The sequence below is a fragment of the Topomyia yanbarensis genome, chromosome 3 (assembly GCF_030247195.1).
Source record: "Topomyia yanbarensis strain Yona2022 chromosome 3, ASM3024719v1, whole genome shotgun sequence".
NCBI classification, from domain to species: domain Eukaryota; kingdom Metazoa; phylum Arthropoda; class Insecta; order Diptera; family Culicidae; genus Topomyia; species Topomyia yanbarensis.
The window spans coordinates 299,144,496-299,166,326 of record NC_080672.1 but is presented as its reverse complement, the minus strand read 5'-3'; the positions used below and the strand labels follow the sequence as shown (position 1 = coordinate 299,166,326).

Genomic DNA, 21,831 nt, shown 5'->3' with positions numbered 1-21,831 from the left:
TAATAACACGATGCACATTATTCATATTTCGAAATCTTCAATTATACAGCTATTAGCATATTAAGCAGTCACATGTCGCTTGAATCAACTACACAACACTCTCGACAATCAGTTGTCCGGAGTTGAAGTTGCATTTTACCCAATCTGAGAATCTGTTATAAATTCTCGGTAGCTAGCTGCCCAGAGGAATAAACACATGATAATACTTCTCCAAGTTGCATAGACTTGTGCAATTATTTACCCCACTCCACTTACAAAATTTCTGCCCGTGGCAAACGTGGAGATGCAGAGGTATACACGGTCTCCATAACAACATTTGTTACGCTAACATTTCGTTCCTTCCCAGATGGCTGTAAGGACGCGGCAGACATCGTCATTGGCATTATAATGTACAGAACTTTTGATTGAGGATGGATAGCTAATCCCAGGTTCCATTCGCAAATTTTCTGTGCAATTTTGCTTGTTCTGTTCAATCAAGGACTAGCAACTGCGAGTTGTACGGTCATCCTGCTCATCCTCAATTGGAAAAGGAAGCAAATAAACGCTGGTTTTCAAGACGAGGTGGAATTGATGCTCAAGCGGTTTCATATACGAAGTAGGACTGTTATAATGGGTATTTTGAATACTGGTGACAAAATAGACAGAGATTAACCTAACCTATAACAATTCAAAAACGTTTTTGATGCGCTGGAGCTTGGTTCAAACATTTTGGAACACTATTTTCAGTATATGTTGAAGCATTTGTATAAGAAGAAAACAGCAATTTTATGTCTGTTTTCGAAGTAATGGTTTGTTAAATCTCTAAACGTCTACTGCATCTAGCTAATCTGCTATGATTTTTGGTACAATAAGCAAGTTAGACAACATGACGACATGCACACTTTTCATGCTGCGATGCAGAAACAAGCTACCGAATCACATCAGGGGTTCTCAAGTAACGTCTGTCGAGCGATTACTTTGTTAATAAAGTATGAATTGGCATAGAACCAAGTTAAATGCGACTGCTTTGTAAATTCAATTTAATACCAATGAAATACAATACAATTTAATAATACCGAAAATACCGGTTTCTCAAAATGCCTCGGTTTTCACAACCCTACTTCCAAACCACCAACCCAGCGACACAATTTGATGAATCCTCGTTTTTCCGTTAAGTAGGTGAAGCATCTATACTATCGTCTACCTTATCCTCTATCCTTCCTCCTGAGCGATGGAGATGAGGGCGGCCGGCAATGGTGGCTATCATGCTGTTGAGGTTTTAATATGGGTTGGATTGGTATGAAGTCCTGCTTGCCATTTCCTAAGCAACTCTTATTAGATAATCAACAGTCAAGCATGATGAAATCAGTGTGTAATCCGCCAATGTCATCATCACAACGCAACGCAACGCAACCTGAAAACGTCACGACTTTCCCATGGTATCAAACTAACTATCAACTCTACGATGATTGCCTTCAATGCCTTTTCGTTTAACCAAATCAAATCTTGGCTTGCACAATCACCCACTTAATAGCAAACTGAGAGCTCTTTGTTGGCAGCAACAGGTGGAATGTAACTTTTGTTCTTAATGATACAAAACATTGTTTTTATTTATATCTAAACCAACATAATCAATCAAAAACAAATCCAATAAAAGTTTACAGGTGTGCACGATGATCTTACATAACACGTTATGGAGAATATTTTCTGAATAATTCGGAAATTCCGAATCGAGATCAGAATGTATGACAGACCTTTAGGTTGCTCGATATTGGGCCACTAGTCTCCAGCCATATTGTACACCCGTCATCTTCGATTGCACACAGCCAGCGAGTGCGGGGATTGTCCCGAACTAAACTGTCTCTTCTAGATTCTCTACTCTATATAACTGCCGTACGTTATTTCAACACAGTGTTGAATTGTGAAGCCGAAGGGTTACAAGCAGCGTGTTAAGTAAAAATCTGTTCGAGCAAACAACCAAACCAAAGTGATAGCGGTGAATTTCTTCATCCAATATTATTCGCAAAGTTCGCAATTAGTTGCAAACTGTTCTTCATATATTGCGCCGTTCAATGCTGATGAAAATATAGGTACATTTCAGATCAAAGATCAAACAGGTGCTAGGCAAATAAAATGCAGAACCTGGCGCCTTGGGCCCTCATCCTTTGCCAGAGTGTACACCTACAAGCACGCCGGCATAAATCAATCATAATTACCGCCAGCTCGGATCGGTTACGAGGTAAATTAATTAATTCAGTCACCACGAGTAGTGACGGTACGCTAATCTCGTGTCGGATCTAATTCACGGTAACTCCAAAGAAGCAGCCTTAAGGTATCACCATAGCAGCAGCGATACCAGTATAACGTAAAGTCTGTTACTGGTCACCTAATTGCTCGGATTCGTTTTTTTTTCGCGACTGATTCCGTAGGATTATTATTGCAACGAACTGGACACCACGAGATCACCGACACTAATAAATTTTGAATTCCACGCCTGTCTCGGATGGAAATTTTCTTTCGGCTGCTGTTGCAATAAATTCAGTAATCAGCTAAACACACTGAAATATTTGTCAACACCATTTGATTGGGAGGATTATTTATTCATCACGTCGTCGGCGTTGGCCGGTTCTCGTCTATTGCTTTGCTCCCAATTGCTCGTGTGTGTGTTGAGAAATCTAGTCTTTAGCCGGTGGTCAGTAACCTGGCGACAAATCGGTATACCACACGCATGCCGGTAAATGAGCTTTTCAATCAAGCCTACGCGAGCACGGCGTTTCGATGGAGGACAGTTTTCTGGAAAATAGTTTCGCGCGTCGAATGCATGTTATCGAAAAGACGAACAGTTCCCTACCGCCGCGCAACCAATTAGGGACCCTGTTTGAGCCGTGTTTGTCTACGTGTAAAATTCCAGAGCAACTGAAAGCGGTTGATACTTGTATTTATTGCTGGTGATAATTAATATTCTTTAACCTCGCTTTCCCTACAGCTCCACACACACCGGCATGGACGAGAACGGTAGGGTTCCGGCATTTCCATTAGCCCGTGCTCCAGCAGTCCCGTGGCGAGTGGAAATCGAAGGCTAGCTTTATCTCACCCAAATGGTGGTCCAGTTTGGTGCCGATATGCAGCGTAGTATTTCTTTCCGGCCCGTTCAAGGCTCTCGCAAAAACTTATATCGAGGTGAATTGCCCACCCATGGTTTGCATAGGCGCGAGCACGGCGTCGGCGGCAGCGGCACGAGGCCTCGAGTTACTAATTCTGTTTATTGATTAATAAAGATTACTGACCATTTTGCATGGCAATCGGCAATAATTGTTGGTTTTAGTAGGTGAGCCCCCCAGTATTAGAGAGTGCTTTGCGGGGTGTATACGAATGGCAATGAGCTGTTTGGTGAATAGCAGCATATACAAAGGTAAGTTTAAATTCTATGATTTTAGTCAATTTCTATAATACAAAAAACTTGATTGACAAATTAAAAAAAATCCCATCAATTTGAAATGTCAGCTAATAAAAATTAAACGTAAATACCACAAAAATGACTCCGATTTCGATAGCGAATCAGCCTCGGAATTTCCACAAAACATGGTTTGATGACCAAAGCGGCTATGCAAATTTCATTCGACAATGGCATTATTGATTCATCGTTACCGTCCGATCACGTGTGTGTGTATGTGTGAATGAGTAAACTCAGCTGTTGTCTCACGGTTATCCTTGAAGCCGATCGATGATAGCAGCGGATGATGTAAGTCACCTCTTCGCGCATCGACTCGGTCGCATGTTTGTCTGATGTGCACCCAAGGAATCATGTCGAATAATAATAGCGGTCGCGAAAAAATGAGAGGTCACCACCGAAGGTGTCAGCCGTTTATTACCTGTAAGCCTATTAAACGAATGTTTAATGGCTTTAAGTCAATTATCCTCTGTTTGAACCCGACCGTGGTGGTCGTGTTGATTTTTTGCTCGTTCGATCAACTTCATACGAATTATCTGCGTGTACAAAAAGAATGCAAAACTCCGTTTTGAAACGGAAAAGCCTCGAAATCCTTGTCGGAGAGTGAACCTGTGAACGGTATAGATAGACATGTGCTTTGTTCCTGGTCGCAGCTCCTGCATCGGTCGCGATTGCTACGGCGGCGGTGGGTAATTTGTATCATTCCGACATTCCGAGTGCTCGAGAAATGCGTTCCCTTTCAGGCAGACCGTCATGGGATGGAATGAGAATGGAAACATAAAGACGCACAAATTGATAAAAAACGAGGCTATAAAAGAAAAGGGAAAAGAATTTGATCAATGAATCATGCTGCATTCCTCGAATGCAAGCGTCGGTTGAACCTTAGGTGGGCTGATGATGTCAAGGTTCCGTGTGCTGAACTGAGTCGGGGAAAAAAACTTTGAAAAATGTACGATTTCTAAGGTGACATAATTTCATAAAAGCTACCAATCGACTGAATGAAATTGTAAAATATCGGCTAACCTAACAGCTGAAAACTGAACTGACACCAATGACTATATTCGCTACTAACCGGGTGACTCATTGAGACAGGGTTACTTAACATGTTTTCAGTTTCGTCACGCATCGATTGGTCATTCAAAAGGATAGTCGAAAAAGGTGCAGATAATTTCCTTTTCATTTGTCGCGTTTGTTAAAATGCAACAAAGAGTCTCGTTTCTCGTGTAGATTTACGTAATATTTGATACTAAATGGATAGTTCATTGGAACCTATACAACATATCTTGTAGACTTGTGAAATTTCCTCTTCGAATGTAGATTAACGATGTGCGCTGCACATACTCACCATTTTTCTACGCGTACGTAAAGTTCAAGGGATCAGATGTGTTTCTCCTGACGGTCAGTTGGTCATCCTCCAATATTTGCAAACATGATACAAACCAATAGCATTGTTTGTACTTCACACATTCCTAATGTTTGCCATAAATTAGCTGAATATTTATGTTACATTGCTCTCACACCTGACCCACCAACAAGCAACAGGAATAAGGGAACACTTGCGTAGGTAAACACGTGTACAGTATCTCGAAACATCGCAGTCAAGCCGCTCTCTGCATTCTTATTAGGAAACAAGTTGCCAACTGTCTGCCGCGCCACACACCCGTGCCTCGGCCGACGCTTTCGAAGAATGGGACAAGCTTTTAGCATCCAGGTAGCCTGTGGCGATCGAATGAGTTGGTACCGAGAGCTAGAACCCAGGAGATAAACCCCGTTGCGGAGAGGAAAAAAAACAGAACACAAAGGCATTTTATGGTGTGGTTAAGGCATTTTATTGCACCATTATCGACGTTCTGCAACCGACGACCGACGTCGCCTCCTCGGTGCGGCCTGCTCCAGAAAGGGGTTGATGGGGACCGGAAGTTGGGCGACAAGGTAGGAAATGTTGAAAAGAGCAGTTGTAAAAAGCATCATCCTATTGTTAAAGTTGAATATTAAATGTTCTGCTAGAAACACAATGGAAAAAGATATTTAAAACTTTTGCTTTAAAACGTTCTGTTAAAATATTAGTACAATTTCCATAAGCTAAAAACGGTAGAAATTGAATAGAGTACTGTTCCGTTTTTATAAACAAACACTAAGTGTCTAACATAGATTGGGACAATAGAAAACATGAATCCTGGTCACCAATTGGTGCCAAAATCTTTCATTATCAACACCTTTTTTGTAACGGATTGCCTAGTTTAGAATCGTCGGATTGATCTACAACTTTTCACACTACAAAAACGTGTTACAAATTACATAACAGGATTCGAATTCCGAAACAGTTGCATTTTTTACATTTCTGAACCAAACCGAGAACAAAAATATTGTATTTTTCAACTGTGCACGGAAAAAAATCTATTCGCAAATTCATGAAATGAAAATACGATTTTGTGAGCTGAATCGTTTACGAAAAACGTTACCAAGTTCCTGAAATCATTACTAATAAACTTCGTTCTCACGAAACTGTCTTATGCCAAAAATATACATGGAGCATTTTTTGTTTGATTACTGTGGTTCTTCTCTGAACATGTTTAGTTTTTGGTATGATTCTTGTTCATCATTTGGGGATACACTAGTGTGTTAAAATATGTTCATGTCGCTTAATCGCGATGTTCGTAATTCCTTTTCACGTTATCACATTACAGCGAAGTGTGTGTGTATTTTATATTGACTCAAATGACACGTTCTCCATATGCAGTCGGGGATCTGTGCCTTACCGAGTCTTCTTATCATTTCCCTGATCGGAAAGAAAGGAGGAGGAGGAAGAAGTAAGAAGAATTGGAAGGAAAATAGTAGCAACGAAAACAAATGACGTAACATTTTTCAGCGATTTTTGACCCCTCCTTCACCCCTCGTAGTATTTTGTCACAAAATGCGGCCGTTGATGAAAAATATTAAATATGTTACACAATTCTTTCAAATTCCGTTTATCAACATTTCCATTATAATAGCAAATTGCGTACAAAATAGACCCATTTCATGGCGAATATAGTGTTGATAGTTTTGTTTTGAATTTTATACATCATGGAGTATGAAGAGATTGGTTATAAGAAGCATACGTTCAAGTCATCTGCGAGAAAACCTAAAGCTCTTTACCGCATTGCAAAATAAATTTAAGTATGTTTCTGATTTTCAGTCGTCCAAACACGGTGTCGTCTATATAAGAAATGCCGAAAACTCGAAATCGCAATTACGTTACTGCTGGACAGTAGCGTATCAGATGATGGGAGGTTCCGAAGTCGGATTCACAAAGATCACATGAAAACAACTCAGCGCACAGAATAGTTACTAAGTGATAATTGAGTTTGCAGAGGCCGATTAAAGCCCTGGTCAGTGGTATTTCGAAAAATGTAGTATATTTTTCGAAAACCCACAGCACGGTTGTTCCAGAAAAACCTTTGTTTGGCGACACGTTTGTATATTTCTCTAATAATTGCGGTGCTCGGACAAATCTGAGGAACCCATTTTTTTTCTCTCATCTAACTAGTCGAAATCAGCAGGTCGGGCTCATGGGCTAACGAAGTCAACTACTGCTCCTGGCCTGGTCAATTCATCAGCCCATTCATTTCCAGTAATACCGGAATGTCCAGGCACCCAGACAAGGTAAATAGTGTTGACAATGCTTCTGCGATTTGGTTTTGGTATCCCGAGTAAAGTCGAACATCAAAATTAAAACAAGTAGAATTAATTTTTTGATAATAGCATCAAATTGAAACCTTCTTTTGCTATCAGTTTTGGATTTTGTAAATATGACATCAAATATTGATCTCAATGTAACGTCAGTCCCAATTTTTCGTTTAAACATAAGCTAGGGTGGTTCTAATTTTAGCAAGATTTGCAATTGAACTTTTTAACGGTTTGAGAATAAGCTTGACTGTCCTCGATGAAATTGTAGAACAACACATTTTAGAAAAAATCTGAAGATACGTAATCTCTATCTTGGGGAGTGTGCGTAGCGTATTGGTAAATCGATTGCCTTGTACGCAGCGCACCTGGGTTCGAGTCCCGACCCCGCACATAGGATTAGAAATTTTTCCTAAGAGATTTTTCTAACCCGAAGAGGCGAATGACCTTAAGGTTAAAACCTCTATCATTGAAATAAAAAAAAATCTCTATCTTTTATACTTTCCTTTGCACGACTTATCCAAATGTAAGTTTAAGGGTGTTACTTAAAAAACGGTTTGAGTTCTATAAGTTTTGCAGTTTTTATTTTACACTAAAGTAACCTGTGGACAAATTGAAGATTGTTTTAGGGTGGCATACAAACATGTAGCTTTCAAATGGGTTAAAATATCACCTTGATGTCAAAGGAGAAGTTACAGGAAATATTGTGGTACTTTTGAAAAACCTATTGTTGTTGATGGAGAAACGCAAGTAACTTGAAAAGGTTGTAATAAAACAAAATAATTGTGTTGTTAAAACAAAATTTAAAATATCTCGAGAACTACCACGTGTCAAAAATGTTTTGTTAGTAGCATTTTGATATAAAATAGCATTTAGAATCATATTTAAAAAAATTGTGTTTTTGACTGCAAATAGTATGAATTATGAAAATATGTCAAAAGTAGTTGTTAGGCAAACTTTTTCATTGAAAGCTCTCCATGATTCAAATACACTGAAAAAGTTTCTTTGACGTCTTTGAAAAGATAAACTTTAAATTTTTGAACAAAATTCCAAATATCTCGAAAACTATCGCATTTTGGAAGATTTTTGTTAAATTCATTTTGATTTAAAATGATACTTATAATAATATTTTGTAATAAAATTACAGTTTTGTAGGTCGATTAGTATTAAATTTAAAAACATGTATAAAGTTATTGTCAGAAAAACTTTTTTGTTGATAAGTTCTCCATCATTCATTCAAAGTGATTATTTTCTCTTTAGGTTTTTGTTGACAAAGTATAAAAAATTAGAAAAAAATGTTTTTTTTGCAATTTAAATTTTGAACACAAACTTTTGTTTTATGAAAAATAACATAGAAACATTGTGTCTTCGGCAAAGTTGTAGAAAATATTACCACAAAGCAAATTTCTTAAGACACCATAAACAATTAGAAAAAATGTTTTTTTTGCATTTTTTTTTTTAACACATATTTTTGTTTTGTGAAAAATAAGCATAAGCATAGCCATAAGAGATCGCCCGTGGTTGCTACTGCGCAATTGACCAGAACCACTTGAGATTGCAAAATGTTCATTGGAACAACATGCTTGGGAATAACATGATGAGCCACATTGTACAGTCTATATTGATCCCTGCATGCTGATCAATACCGACGCCGGCCACGTCCGAATGCAGATCTTCTGAGAAAACAAGGAATATTAGTCCGATACATGTCGCTGGTAGAGACCGAGAAATCCTCTGTATGTCCACATTAGAGTGACAGAAAAAAAAATGACCCCCATCGGCCCACCCCTGAGTCGATTCCTAGTCCCACCAGGAGTACTTGCTCCAAATTTGAAGCAAATCGAACAAGTCTTGCTACCGGACCAACGTGCTTGAAGTTTGTATGGGATTTTTCGACAATTTACATGGAGAAAACCCTCTTGCTCATATTTTCGCCGCTAGGTGGCACTGTATACATCAGATTATTACCAAAAGTGAAACTTAAGAAGATAATTTTATTATCTACAACTTTGTTGAAGACTGAAAAGCGAACCGACTCCAATAGGAAAAGTTATTAAACTTTTAACGAAGTGATGTCTGAGTCAGTTTTGCATGGGGCCTAGCAGTGCATGGTAGTGTATCAGTACTAGGTTCTAACAAACTAAACATTTTCATGGAATAATGGTTAGATCTAGCTGAATAGTATGTTCGGAAGAATTGTAGTACATAATACGAGTTATGTTTTGGTTAGAAAATTGTAGTTCCACATCTGACTGCATAGATGGCGCCAACACTAACTTTTCAACTAAGACAGATAGAAATTAGGTGTCTTCTACAAAGTTGTAGAACAAGAATATTGCAGTAATTCTTCCAAACATTTCGATATTCTATCTCTCTCCGTTGAAAAGTTAGTGATGGCGCCATCTATGCGGTCACATATTGCACTAAAATTTTCTAACCAAAACATAGCTCGTATTATGTACTGCAATTCTTCCGAACATACTATTTAGCTAAATCTAACCATTAATCCACAAAAATGTTTAGTTTGTTAGAACCTAGTACTGATACACTACCATGCACTGCTAGGCCCCATGCAAAACTGACTCAGACATCACTTCGTTAAAAGTTTAATAACTTTTTTTATTGGAGTCGGATCGCTTTGCAGTCTTCAACAGAGTTGTAGATAATAAAATTATCTTCTTAAGCTTCACTTTTGGTGATAATCTGATGTATACAGTGCCACCTAGCGGCGAAAATGTGAGCAAGAGGGTTTTCTCCATGTAAATTGTCGAAAAATCCCATACAAACTTCAAGCACGTTGGTCCGGTAGCAAGACTTGTTCGATTTGCTTCAAATTTGGAGCAAGTACTCCTGGTGGGACTAGGAATCGACTCAGGGGTGGGCCGATTGTGTTTTCGAAAATTCATTATTTTTCTGGGCAGTCTAGTCCACATGTATCACAGGAAGAGGTAAGTTGTTAGTAAGTGTGTCAATAGCGTTATCATGTAATAATTGCTCTGGGCAGCCGGCTGCCGAGAATTTTGGACACTTATCGTTTGTCGTATTAATACGATTGGCCAAATAATCAACTTGTACTCCAGATAGCCGACTGTGAGGAGCATTGCTTATATTTTAATAAATCGGTAACGTTCACTTTTCTATCACGCGACGAATTATTCGTGATTTCTATCGTGTCGGTTATAATTTTACCCGGCGCTCGTTTGAATAAAATATGGAATTTTGTGTCAGGTACTATTCTTATAGATAGTTGGAATTGCACATGTGGAATGGTTTCGTAGAAAGAGGGGTTTTTATTAATATTAACCTGCAAAAATAATATGAAACAAGGATGGAAAACTGAGTTATTTCCGTAGCAATAGTATATCAGAATACCAATTCTAAGCAAACAATAGAATGCCGATTCTAAACAATCACTCCCGCTCGCTATTTATTCATTGTTATGATAATTACTGGTTATTCCAAGTAAGTTTTAATTATGTAGAAAAAACATAAGGTATTTGGCAGTACTATACTGCCGTGATACGCATAACTGTCCCATCTGCATAGGAAACCCATAGCAAATGGGACTGTTATGCGGATCACGGCAGTATAGTTCTGAATGAAGATATAGAATATAGTGAATTCAAATATTATTTTTACTGAAGACAAACTGCCAAAAGGAAAAACAACAAAATAAATGGAATACAAAAAAATAAGAGTGAAAACGAACAATGGCTACGTCTAAACAATATCGAGTGTTTTCGCGACGAGGATACGAAAATTTTTGCTTCATGTTGATATGACTGAGGAAAACAGGTAATCCCTCTCCTAGTCGATTCATCAGACAATCACAACTCAAACTACGCAAAATATCCTTCGGAATAAACTACCAACACAGCCCAATGGTGTCCCTGAAAAAGTAGCCGCAACTTTTGGGAAACTACCCAGTGGTAGTACCACACGCAATACATCTGCGTAACGAAAAAAACACAGCCACATCCTGAAAGGCACATACCCAGTCCGGTCGATAGTTCCCCCAGCAACTACTCTGCACAACTCGATGAATGATCATCCAATAAATCGACCGATGCTCCTCCTCCAGGGTCCAACACAGATTCTATATGGATAAACCGGTGGCAACTCTGAAAAAACTCCATTCCGCGCACCACACCAAGCTTTATGCTGCCAGCCTTACTATACGTGACAAATACATAAAATTATAATATCTAACATTTTTAATTTGGTTAAGTCCTAAACTTGCAGTTTTGTCAAATATGGCCTGCAGAGTTTTGTTATCCCCAACGACTGGAAGTAGGCCGCTTTCATTTTCAGTGTCTGGAAAGAAGTCAATGCTTCGTTTTTTAAACATATGAATGTCTCGGTCAGCTCTAAACACACTGTAGACCTCTTCAAATTAGTTTTTTTATGATAACTTTTTTAGTTGTTCTCCAACGTTCTTGAAATCTTCCACAAAGTTGCTTGCGTTATCGAATCACATATTTCTACGGAACAAAGTAACTTCCTATCTGTTGCATTTAAAAAAGATATCCCAAATTTTGCGATATTTTTATGATAACTTCCACCTTAAATAACCCGTTAAAGAGCAAAAAGGAGAAAACAACATCATAAGATGCTGAAAGTACTAGCTTTTACTTTCATATAGTGGCTGACTTGTTTGTCGACTCGATTCTCTCCGAGCCACTATATGAAAATAAAAAGCTAGTACTTTCAGCATCTTACGACGTTATTTGCTTCGTTTGCTCCTTAACGGGTTATTTAAGGTGGAAGTTACCATAAATATATCGCAAAATTTGGAATATCTTTTTAAATGCTACAGATAGGAAGTTAGTTTGCTCTGCAAAATTATGAGATTCGACACTGCACATTACTTTGTGGAAGATTCCAAAAACGTGGGAGAATGACTAAAAAAGTTATCACGAAAAAAACAAATTTAAGGGGTCCTCCATGTAAAATGTTTCATAACTCGAAAGCCGTTAAAGTTAGATATATAGTTCCTTCAGCAATTTGTTTTGAAGTAATATTTTCTAGAACTTTGCCGAAGACACAAAGTTTCAATCTTAATTAACCCAATTCTTGTAGATGCGCAATCATAAAGGCAAAAACTTCTCCGAACAAACTATACTCCGGTTTAGACGTTATTAGTTTTGAGCACAAAAACAACCTTTTAAAACACTGATATGGCTCTATCTGGAATGATTACACAGTTAAATTTTTCATCTTGGTAAAATTAGAACCAGCCTAACTAACACAAACTACAAAAAAAAAATCCAAAGGCATAATAAGGCTGTGTAGCTTAGTTTTACTAAAATCTCAAAGTTCCTGCTAAATGTGCATTCTGGACCAAGGTGCAATAATCAAATTAGCAATTTAAACTATCCTCCTAGTTGAAAAAATTATTGGTTTTCGAAACATTCTAATAATCGATAACCATATCACGTAAACTATAGAAATTAAAAGTCACAACATATGAACACAAAATATTTTGAATTAGAAACGTTATGTTAACTAAAAAGATTTAAAAAACGAAACACGAATTAATCTTTTTTTGTTTCAAAAATAAATATCACTATCAACGAATCGTTACGATTCCTGCAACCTTGAAGTGGCTCAACCTTTTCTCAGTTAGTAAGGGCTACATCCCTTTTTCCACCAAATATGCACTCTTCTGTCTAATTCTTACAGGTAGTTCAGCAGTTTGCTGGACTTTGTGAAGAAAACCATACTGACTGCGCAATTTACACGGTTGTGACACAGTTGGAACTTACCCGCTGCAGTACCAGTGGTGAAGAAAAATCCTTGCCCCCTTGGAGACGGAATCCCCAGGCCTGTCCTTCGCCACGCTGTAGACGAACTGTCATCAAATTTGCCATATCTGCAAACAAGAAAAACAAAGAGAAAACAAGCAAATTAATGGAATATAAACGGCAGCGGTACGATTAACAAGCGCTTAAATAGGGTTGGATCTCTACAAATCATTTCGCGTTCATTCTCATTCTCTTGCGAATTACAAATTAAATCCCTATTTCCCGGACAACAAAAGTGAGATTATTGCATCCTGATGCGGGCAGTAGGAGAGATGGTAGGCAGGTAGGTAGCTGCACGTCGAGACGTTCCCGCCGTCGGACGTCGTGAACGAACTTAACCTTGAATGCCAGGCGTTGAAAACTTTCCGCAATTATTACTTTCTCGTGCACGCCCATGCGATGTCTAGTTCTACCCATTTGCTTGGAATATGCAAATTCATCTTCGCGGCTTTCCATAGCGGCGGCGGCGGCGGTTCTCGGTCCTTGAACAACAACCGCCGCATCTCAGAGTAGGTAATGTATATCGCAAACAGCACCACACAATTCTTCTTCATGCGGATGCATTCTCTCCCGTCGCGGGAGTCTGAGTTCTGTTTCGCCATCGAAATGCTCGACAAAAGTTCGCTAATGAGAGGCTCTTTATTATTTATAACCGCATCGGTTTTTTTTCTTCCGCTGATAATTTATATTTATATTTACTTTTCAATTTATTCAATCATGCTTACCGCCACTTCATAATAAATCTGATTAGGGGTTAACCATCGGGGCAGCAAATGATTGAAGCGCTGCGTTTGCAATGCGAGCTTTGAAGTGGCCGCGCGAAGGTACAGAACGAGGAATGGTGATCACTTTATCAGCTTCGAGCTGAGCTGTGGTGTTATTAATGAGCAATAGCGAACGGGGTGCAACGATGATCGACTTATTGACAAATTTGTGGCTAATGGTTAAACAGGTTTGTTAGAGTGATTCACTCTATCTATAATTCATTGGCTCCTCATATAAATATTTGCAGCCAAGTTTAAAGTAAGGCCAAAACATTTTTCTCCAGCGGCGACTAATTTCTAGTTAGGACTGCTATACTGAAAAATGGACAACGAATGCAAGAAGCAACGAAAAGAAACCTTACTGCAGTAAACAACTGAAGCAGGTAACTTCCAGTCCCGCGGTCCAAATAACTTACGTTGATTCTAGCTCATCAATCATAACTCCATATTTATTTGCGGAGACCGCATCGGAATCTCGTTCAGGGCCAATCTGCTATCCTTCCCGCTGCGATCCAGCTGTGCCAATCAAAGGGCTGTTTTGCACACCATAAATATTACCTAGCTTGGAAGATTGCTTCCTCATGGCGAGAGCGTGGTCGTTCAACCTGCCGGCCCTTTCTAGAGTCCCCGATGGCCATCGAGGTGACAAGGAAGTGTCAGCGCTTAGGAAAAACATTGTCATTTTTCTTTCCCTTCCGAACTGAACCAACGCCACGAGTGTCGTCGAGCAATCAAGAAATCATCAGACGAGGCCGGTTACGTGAAAGTGCGAACGCATCTATTAATTCAATTTAATCGCGATGTGTATCTAAATATTTTGCATGTTCAGTGGACTAATGAGCACGGGTAGTCGCAGCGGACGTCGACTAATCGTGAGACAGCGCGTCTCGGTGACTTTCAACACCTCGCCGATGCTGTTGGTCCCGACAGTTTTACATGTATTCCAAAGCCGCTATTCACGCAGTGCTGAGGAAAGTCCAAATTACCATCAGGGAAGTTTGTCTGACAGTGAATAATATCTCTGGACCGCCGTTGCGATCAGGACGATTCTCCAACACTTGGCTGATATAATTTGTGGTGAAGGGTAAGTGTTAGCAATTTTCGCCACGGGACTATGTTGAATATGTGCTGTATTATATGATTTATGGTTCGTTAGACGTCCTTTATCGACGTTCGGCGTATGTTTCAGTCAACTAAAACAACTAAACAGTAGTCTACTTTATACTTCTGCCTGAGTCAGACGTATAATCGAGCCAAGTAAACGACAGATAGCCGCTTCTCGATCTAGTGTGCATTGTTTCGAGAACAAAAGAAACATTGTACCTATTTTTGCCATCATGAGTAAAGTAGATGAAAAATTCCTGCTTCAGTCCAACGCTGCCATCGTTATATTTAATTTTGTTCAATACGACCGAGTTTTTGTGAAGTGGAATACCTTCTTAAAGTGAGAATGCAACTTAGGCTTAAGGAAGACGCTTATCTTCAGTACCATCATCTTCGAAATGCAGTATTGATATCACTCATCAAGTGAGCGCAGGCCGGACGTTTCGTTTTGTGGAACAACATAAAGCACGTGGAAGTAGCAACGTTAAAATTAAGATTCTTGTGTATACAGGAAATGACTATATAGAGGTGAGGCTACATGACCTATCAGCGCGTACTCCTCCTTAGCTAATTGCAAAATGCATGTCGAAATACGAAGAAGTAGAACCCATTACACCTGATGCTTGGAGAAACTTCTTCCAGCGTATTCCTAACGGTTTTCTTGTGGTGGGAAGGCGGATATAAAGACTTATTCCATTCTGCTTGACTATACTATTCAAATCCGCGGACCTACTATAAAACTAACAAGGGATGCAAACGGTACCGGTAACCTACCTCTTTTCCGGTACATTAACATTTGCACAAGCCGTACAGTCCGCTACAGTGACGCATCACTGCTCTTGCCAGAACGGTAGCTAAACCGAGTACACTTTTCCGTACAACAGTAAAATACATTTCTGTTTTGCTGCTGTACTACGACTGCTCGGTGAGAGTGTGGCGTAGTAAAGTTTGTTCTGTCGCTTTGTATACTTTTCTCTGCATGGTCAAAGGGAGAGGACCGCACACGAAAACGTTGATGCCGGTCGTGACGTAAATGAACCGCATTCATTGTCGTCGTTTGTGATTAAAAATGTTAAATAGATTAAAAATATTAAAAAGTGTAAAATAAGGAAAGAGAAGCTGTACCGCTCGCATCTAGTGGCTGTACTGGGGGCAGTATTTTTGTTGTCATGTTACTGCTTTGCTTACAGGCTACCGTACAGCGCTGCGCGTCCTGCACTAACGAACGACAGCAGCGTCGTATGAAAAAGGAAAGTGTAGGCAGAAAAACTACAACCGTAGAAAAGGTAGGCATTTTGCATCCTTTCTTGGAACTAACTACGCTATGCACTCATGATAGGAAAACTACTTGCGAGTTCTGTAATCAGACAGCGCACCATGAACAACCTTTTTTCATTGTTAATACTGTTATTTTTAGCTTTATATAGGTTTTCGGGGTCGCTGATTCTGATTCTGACTTGGAAAATGAAAAATTTATGATTCCCATCATTTTAATTTCGACCAAACACTAGCGCGCATGAAATAGTTCACTAAATCATAAAGTATTATTCATGAATTGGCTAAATTGACCGTGATTCCTGGTATATTATTCACGATCTATCTTGTATGCTTGTGAAATCTAAAAGATGGATATCTTGCTAATGAATTCCTCTTTTCAGCAAACCTGTAATTGGTTTACAGTTTTCACGTGAGATATTGTACAAAATTTTAAATTTTCTGTTTGATGAAATATAACATAGTTTAGTTCAGCTGCCAACAACCAGCCATAGGCACGACCATTAGATATAAGAAAACTATTAAAAGCTCGAACATTTGATAAGGTACAGTGTGATTTCCAGAAAGATAACCGAAACTGTGCTGGGCACCCATGGTATACTACAGAGTCACAAATCGTGTTCGTCGAAAATGTATGTAATTAGTAGAAAGCTTCCATCAGATCAAGGCATTACCAGTGGATGCAGTAAACTTAATGTGTTTATCAGATAACTTTCATATTATTGCTCTTAACGAAGGGCCAAATAGGATCGGCCGAACCCGTAAACAGAAGCGCTTACGCGCAGTCCGCTAGAGCAAAGAATCTCCTTCCAACAATAACATCCGGTCACATAATAAAGAATTTCGTTTCCCAGCTTTGATCCGCCTGATGGTTTGTTTACTAGAAAGGCGCGTCGCACTCATTTCAAACCTTCAGGAGGTTTTCTCCAAGTGAATCTGATTGGCAATCCACTCCTTCATCTAGTCTTCCAATCGTAAGATGCCATGATGCCTGGTAGACTGGTACACTTCACGGTAGACGGTAGACCTCCCTTCCCAAGTAGTTGCATACAGTCAGATCAATTTTGTATATGATATGCTAATATGATTAAGAATATAAATTTGAGTACAAAATTAAATATGATAAGTGCAACTAATGTATTGAAAATTACGATTACAATACATATAATGATCAGTTTGATAATTCGCACATATATTTTAACATAATAAAAATAATATCATGGATATGATGGAAGTAAAGAACCGTGAATAGTGCAATAAACCCCTTCATGCCCATGTTGTTTGTGGACAGCAACGTTTTTAATCAGCTATAACATTTGATTTAGGTAAGATTTGCTCACAAAAACTAGTAAGGCTCAATAATGTGACTATTACGTTTAATTTAACAGTTACAAGGATCAGCTCTAGAACTGAAGATATTGCAATTAGTCTGATTGGATTCCGATAGAGCAGTGCTGACAGGGACAGTTTACGTTGACGACGGAAAATGAATATTTCATATATCTTCGTTATGGTGCAATATTATTGAGAACTGATAAAACTTATCAATTTAGACGTAATTGGACTACTGTAATTATTCTCTAGGAGAATTGTATTAAGCATTGGAAGGTAAAAATTGAGCAGCTTCTAGCACTGCGAGGGAAACACCTATCCGTATGAAAATAGGCGTTTTGTGTTCCTTGACTCCACCGTTTTCAAGGAAAAATAGTTTTGAAACCCTATATGCACTAGAAAAAAGTTGGGCATGAAAGGGTTAATGATTAATGATTGAAGTCAACGATTATGTAGAATTTAGCAACTCGGATGTAATGTAGAGTTCGCAGTGAAATATTGCGAATTATTGCGACGGCTATGATGCAGTTAATGTAAATAACGAATTAAATACAGTGTGTACACCGCTCATACGAAATATAACCTCAATTTGCTTTGGAATATTCTGAGAAACTTAGTCAAAACAACAAAGATTAGCATAAAAATCCAAGATGATGGTGATGATATAGGAACTAACCTTCAGGGCATAGAATACCCCGGTGATTGCTGCTTAAAGGACAAATTAAGGGGGGGGGGCGTCGGGTGTAGTGAGCCAAAAAAAATACATAGCCTTCTTTTTTATTCTCTTAATTGTGAGTATTGAACCTCTAGAATAGTTTCCCGCAATCTCGGTGGGCACGCTGAACTTCTTTTGTTTTAAAAAGCCATGCATTCCTCCTATTCCATTCCTTCGATGTATTACTTCATGGTGGAGAAGGGGGGGGGCTCGTTTTGCTTTCGTCGCACCTTTTTCTTCTGCTCTATCTCGAAGCCTTACTTGGTCCATGAAATGGCTCGATCTTTGAATCTTGATTTAACCCTCTACTCCTCTCTTGCTTCTTGTCTCTATCTATTACGTCAGTCGTTTAGATACTGGTTCCATGGGCCATTTACTCCTGTTTCCATGAGTCATTCAGTTCCCATCCTGAGCTGACCTTACTCCGACTGAGAGTTCCCCGACGGATGAATTTCTCCCAACACCGATACTCGCTTTCTTGAGCCATTTAGCTCCCTGCTTTACCGAGATCAACTCGGATATTATCTAGCGGTGAGTTCCCTAGCAGCGGAATTTTTCTCGGTACAGGTGTTTGATTCGAGAGCCAATTAGCGCCCATTTTCGTCACGATTCTGTCGGGTAGTCCACGGCGGCGGTTCTACGCTACCGTGAATTCCTTGGCGGTAGATTTCACACGATGGCAATGTTTGTTCCCTTGAGTCATTTAGCTCCCTGCCTCGTCCCCGGCGGTGGACCTGACCTACTCAACGGGCCAGCCATTAGGTGCTGCGGTCCATCCAGTTATTCCGGGTGAAGCGTAGCTTCCGGTTCACTGGCACTGCTAGCTATTCGACGCGATCTACTCGGTCAAATCCCCGGCGGTAGATCTAGCCTACTCATGAGCTATCCGGTAGGGTGTCGAGGACGGTCCAGCGATTCCGGTAAAGCCTGATGTCCGGTTCACTGGTGCCCCGACGACCCGAACCGGGTGCTGTGTCGCGTAGAACTAAACCAGTCCCTGGCGGTGGACCCATTCCACACCGTCGGAGAGTTCCCCGGCGCCGAAATTTCTCCCGAAACCCGATTTTCGGTTTCACAGCGGCGTTCTAGCCAATGGAGCTACTTTGTTGATTCCTTCGCCATTTCCTTTGCAGCACGGAGAGTAACCACCATGTTGACAGCGTCCCAGATATGCTCGTCGAGGCACATCTCTTCAACTATATTGTCCACTATCACACCAGGCATACCCCTACGGAATTCTTCGAACATTCTAAGACCACGTGTTCTGGTGTCTCCTGAACGCAGTCCGGGCAAAGGGGTGACGAAGCGTGTCCAAACCGATGCAACCCAAGTAGCAATTTTTGTTTCAGTAACTATTTCACAACCAGTTGGCAACAAAAAATAGGTGCTGTTGTGACTGACATCTAACTTCCTGTGCGACCTAAAAAGTGCAGTTTTAGGCCGATTTTCAACATGATTATGATTGAGCAAAACAGTAAAAACTTGTTCCCGTTTCGTTGGAATAACCATGCGAGAATAACTAAATGAAATCATATTGTTGTCAACATGTTGAATGCAGGTCGCAACAAGATTACTTAATCATACCACTTTTTCGTTCACCTAGACTGTCAATCACAACTGAAAAGTTACTTATTTTCTTATAAATATGTTAAGATTATGTTACCAGTGGAAATGAAAATGAAGACCAAGTTAAAATATATGTTGATAATTTAAATTTGAACAGTAGTGTCATTCTTCATATCAAAAATTGCCAATGAAGCATCAAATTTTACTGCGCATCAGGGGCTATCGAGTGATATTTTATTCCACTTCATATTATTTCACGCGCTCTTGGTGAAACCAAATTATCAACAAAATAAAACTCATTTTTTCAAGGAGAAAACCGAATCATATCAGAAATCCAACATTATTCAATGAAATCACACATTTATCATAAATCAGGAACATAAATCGCTTTACCACTAGACTTTTATGTATATTCGTGTGCCGGTTGAGGTTTTATTTCCAATACATTAGAAAATGATGCATATAAGAAACATGGCTTTCTAGTCATCCAGGGCCAAATTTAGGATGTGATTTTGGTGAATACGAAACAATTCGCTTTTCGAGCAAATTTATATCAATGAGCAAAGATTTTGATTTGTGAACAACTGCATTCCAGCGTAAGGTTTGGCTCCATCGAACAATTTTTAGTTCACATCCAAATATACCTTTCCTTAATATGACCCTGTACTATACTATTCTTACTGAAAACGTTCTAGTTACAAAGTCATATTCTTGTCATACGCGCGTATCAGGCACATATCATCATTATACCTTGAATCACAAACTCACACGTATTGATGAATAGCATTTGCAACACAGAATTGACCAATTCATAACTAAAGGTCAGCAAGACAATAATTAAGTTGAATTTTTGTTTCCATTACGTTGACAAAATTCACCTGTCACACTTCATGCACTCCACTTCATACTATAGAGTACTTGACAATCTATAACTGTATTAGTGTGTTAAACGGTTTGTTTTCCTCCACCTGTCATAGATGGAGGAAAACAAATCGAAAATTACTTTTCGGTCGGATTATTTTCATGATGGAATATGACCAACCGGAATTGTACGTCCCCCGAATAAGTTTTACAGCGACATAGAGCATTTCAACACTATTATAAATACTTTACGAGAGCTAATTCAAATGTTTAAATTGGCTGACAGTTTTATATATGACAGCTGGAGGAAAACAAACCCCCAAGTAGTGTGAGTGAAATCGTTTGCATAGAACTCTATAGAAGCATTGAACTGTACGGTGGCGCCAACTATAAGATGTTCGGTGTATCGGAAAAATGTAAACATGTATGACTGTAACGAGAAATTTTACAAGGAAATTTTGTTTTTACCACAGTAGTAGCATTAATACTTAATAGTTGAACTATTGGGTCATATTTCTATGAGAAGCACAGGGAAATATTATTACAGGACGCAATAAAAATAAACAACTTCCACTAAAATAGGAGCTATTTTAAACCAACGGTAAATCATATGTATTTATACTTGTGCATCTTATAACAAATGAATGGATAGGAATAAGGACTCAATGGTTACAGGAACTGAAATTGGAAATAACGCAACCAGTGGTACACATATGTTCCGCGAGTGAACCACGAGATTACAAATTGAAAAATAAATTTACTTGCAACTTTGATATTTTTCGAAAAAATAGGAACTGAGAGTATTTGATTGCCGACAATACAGTTTTGTTTGTTTTTTATACCTATTTAACCAAAAATTAGCCTCATAATAAGGTAATTTTTTTCATAAATTATAAAAAAAATCAAAACGTAATTCAAGCGTAGGTTTTTTTCATGAAGGCTGCAACAATTAAAAAAAGTTAAGGATTCTATATCAACTCAGTTGGCAAATAATCCCAATCGTCAAATAAATGCTACAAAATACCCATTAAAAATGTGGCAGTGGAACATTTTTAAAGACTTTTTTGTTAGGAAAAGCCTACTTGAGTCTACGAGTGGGGAGTGGGTCCAAAATGCCGGTATTTTGTCTACGTGCTTTGTAAACGGTCCCTTTTCGGGTGGAATTCTCAAGAATTTTTTTGAATTATTAGACAAAATGCCATTCAGCAAAATTACAAAAAAAAAAATCTATTTTCAAAATTTGCATATCATGGGCTAGTATTTTCAGACGCTTCAATTATTAAACAAGAAATTTGCTAAATAGGAGTACTCCTT

General features: G+C 38.9%; 1 protein-coding gene across 7 annotated transcripts in view; it reads right to left on the bottom strand.

The window, feature by feature from the left end:
• The window catches only part of LOC131688868 (PDZ and LIM domain protein Zasp-like), a 218,001-nt gene that overhangs the window by 101,924 nt on the left and 94,246 nt on the right, over positions 1-21,831 (bottom strand). For all 7 annotated transcript variants that reach the window (XM_058973454.1, XM_058973452.1, XM_058973453.1 and 4 more), the window contains exon 4: positions 12,862-12,968. In XM_058973454.1, the coding sequence (XP_058829437.1) occupies positions 12,862-12,966 (105 nt within the window). In that variant the 5' untranslated portion in view covers positions 12,967-12,968. The remainder of the gene's footprint in view (positions 1-12,861; positions 12,969-21,831) is intronic.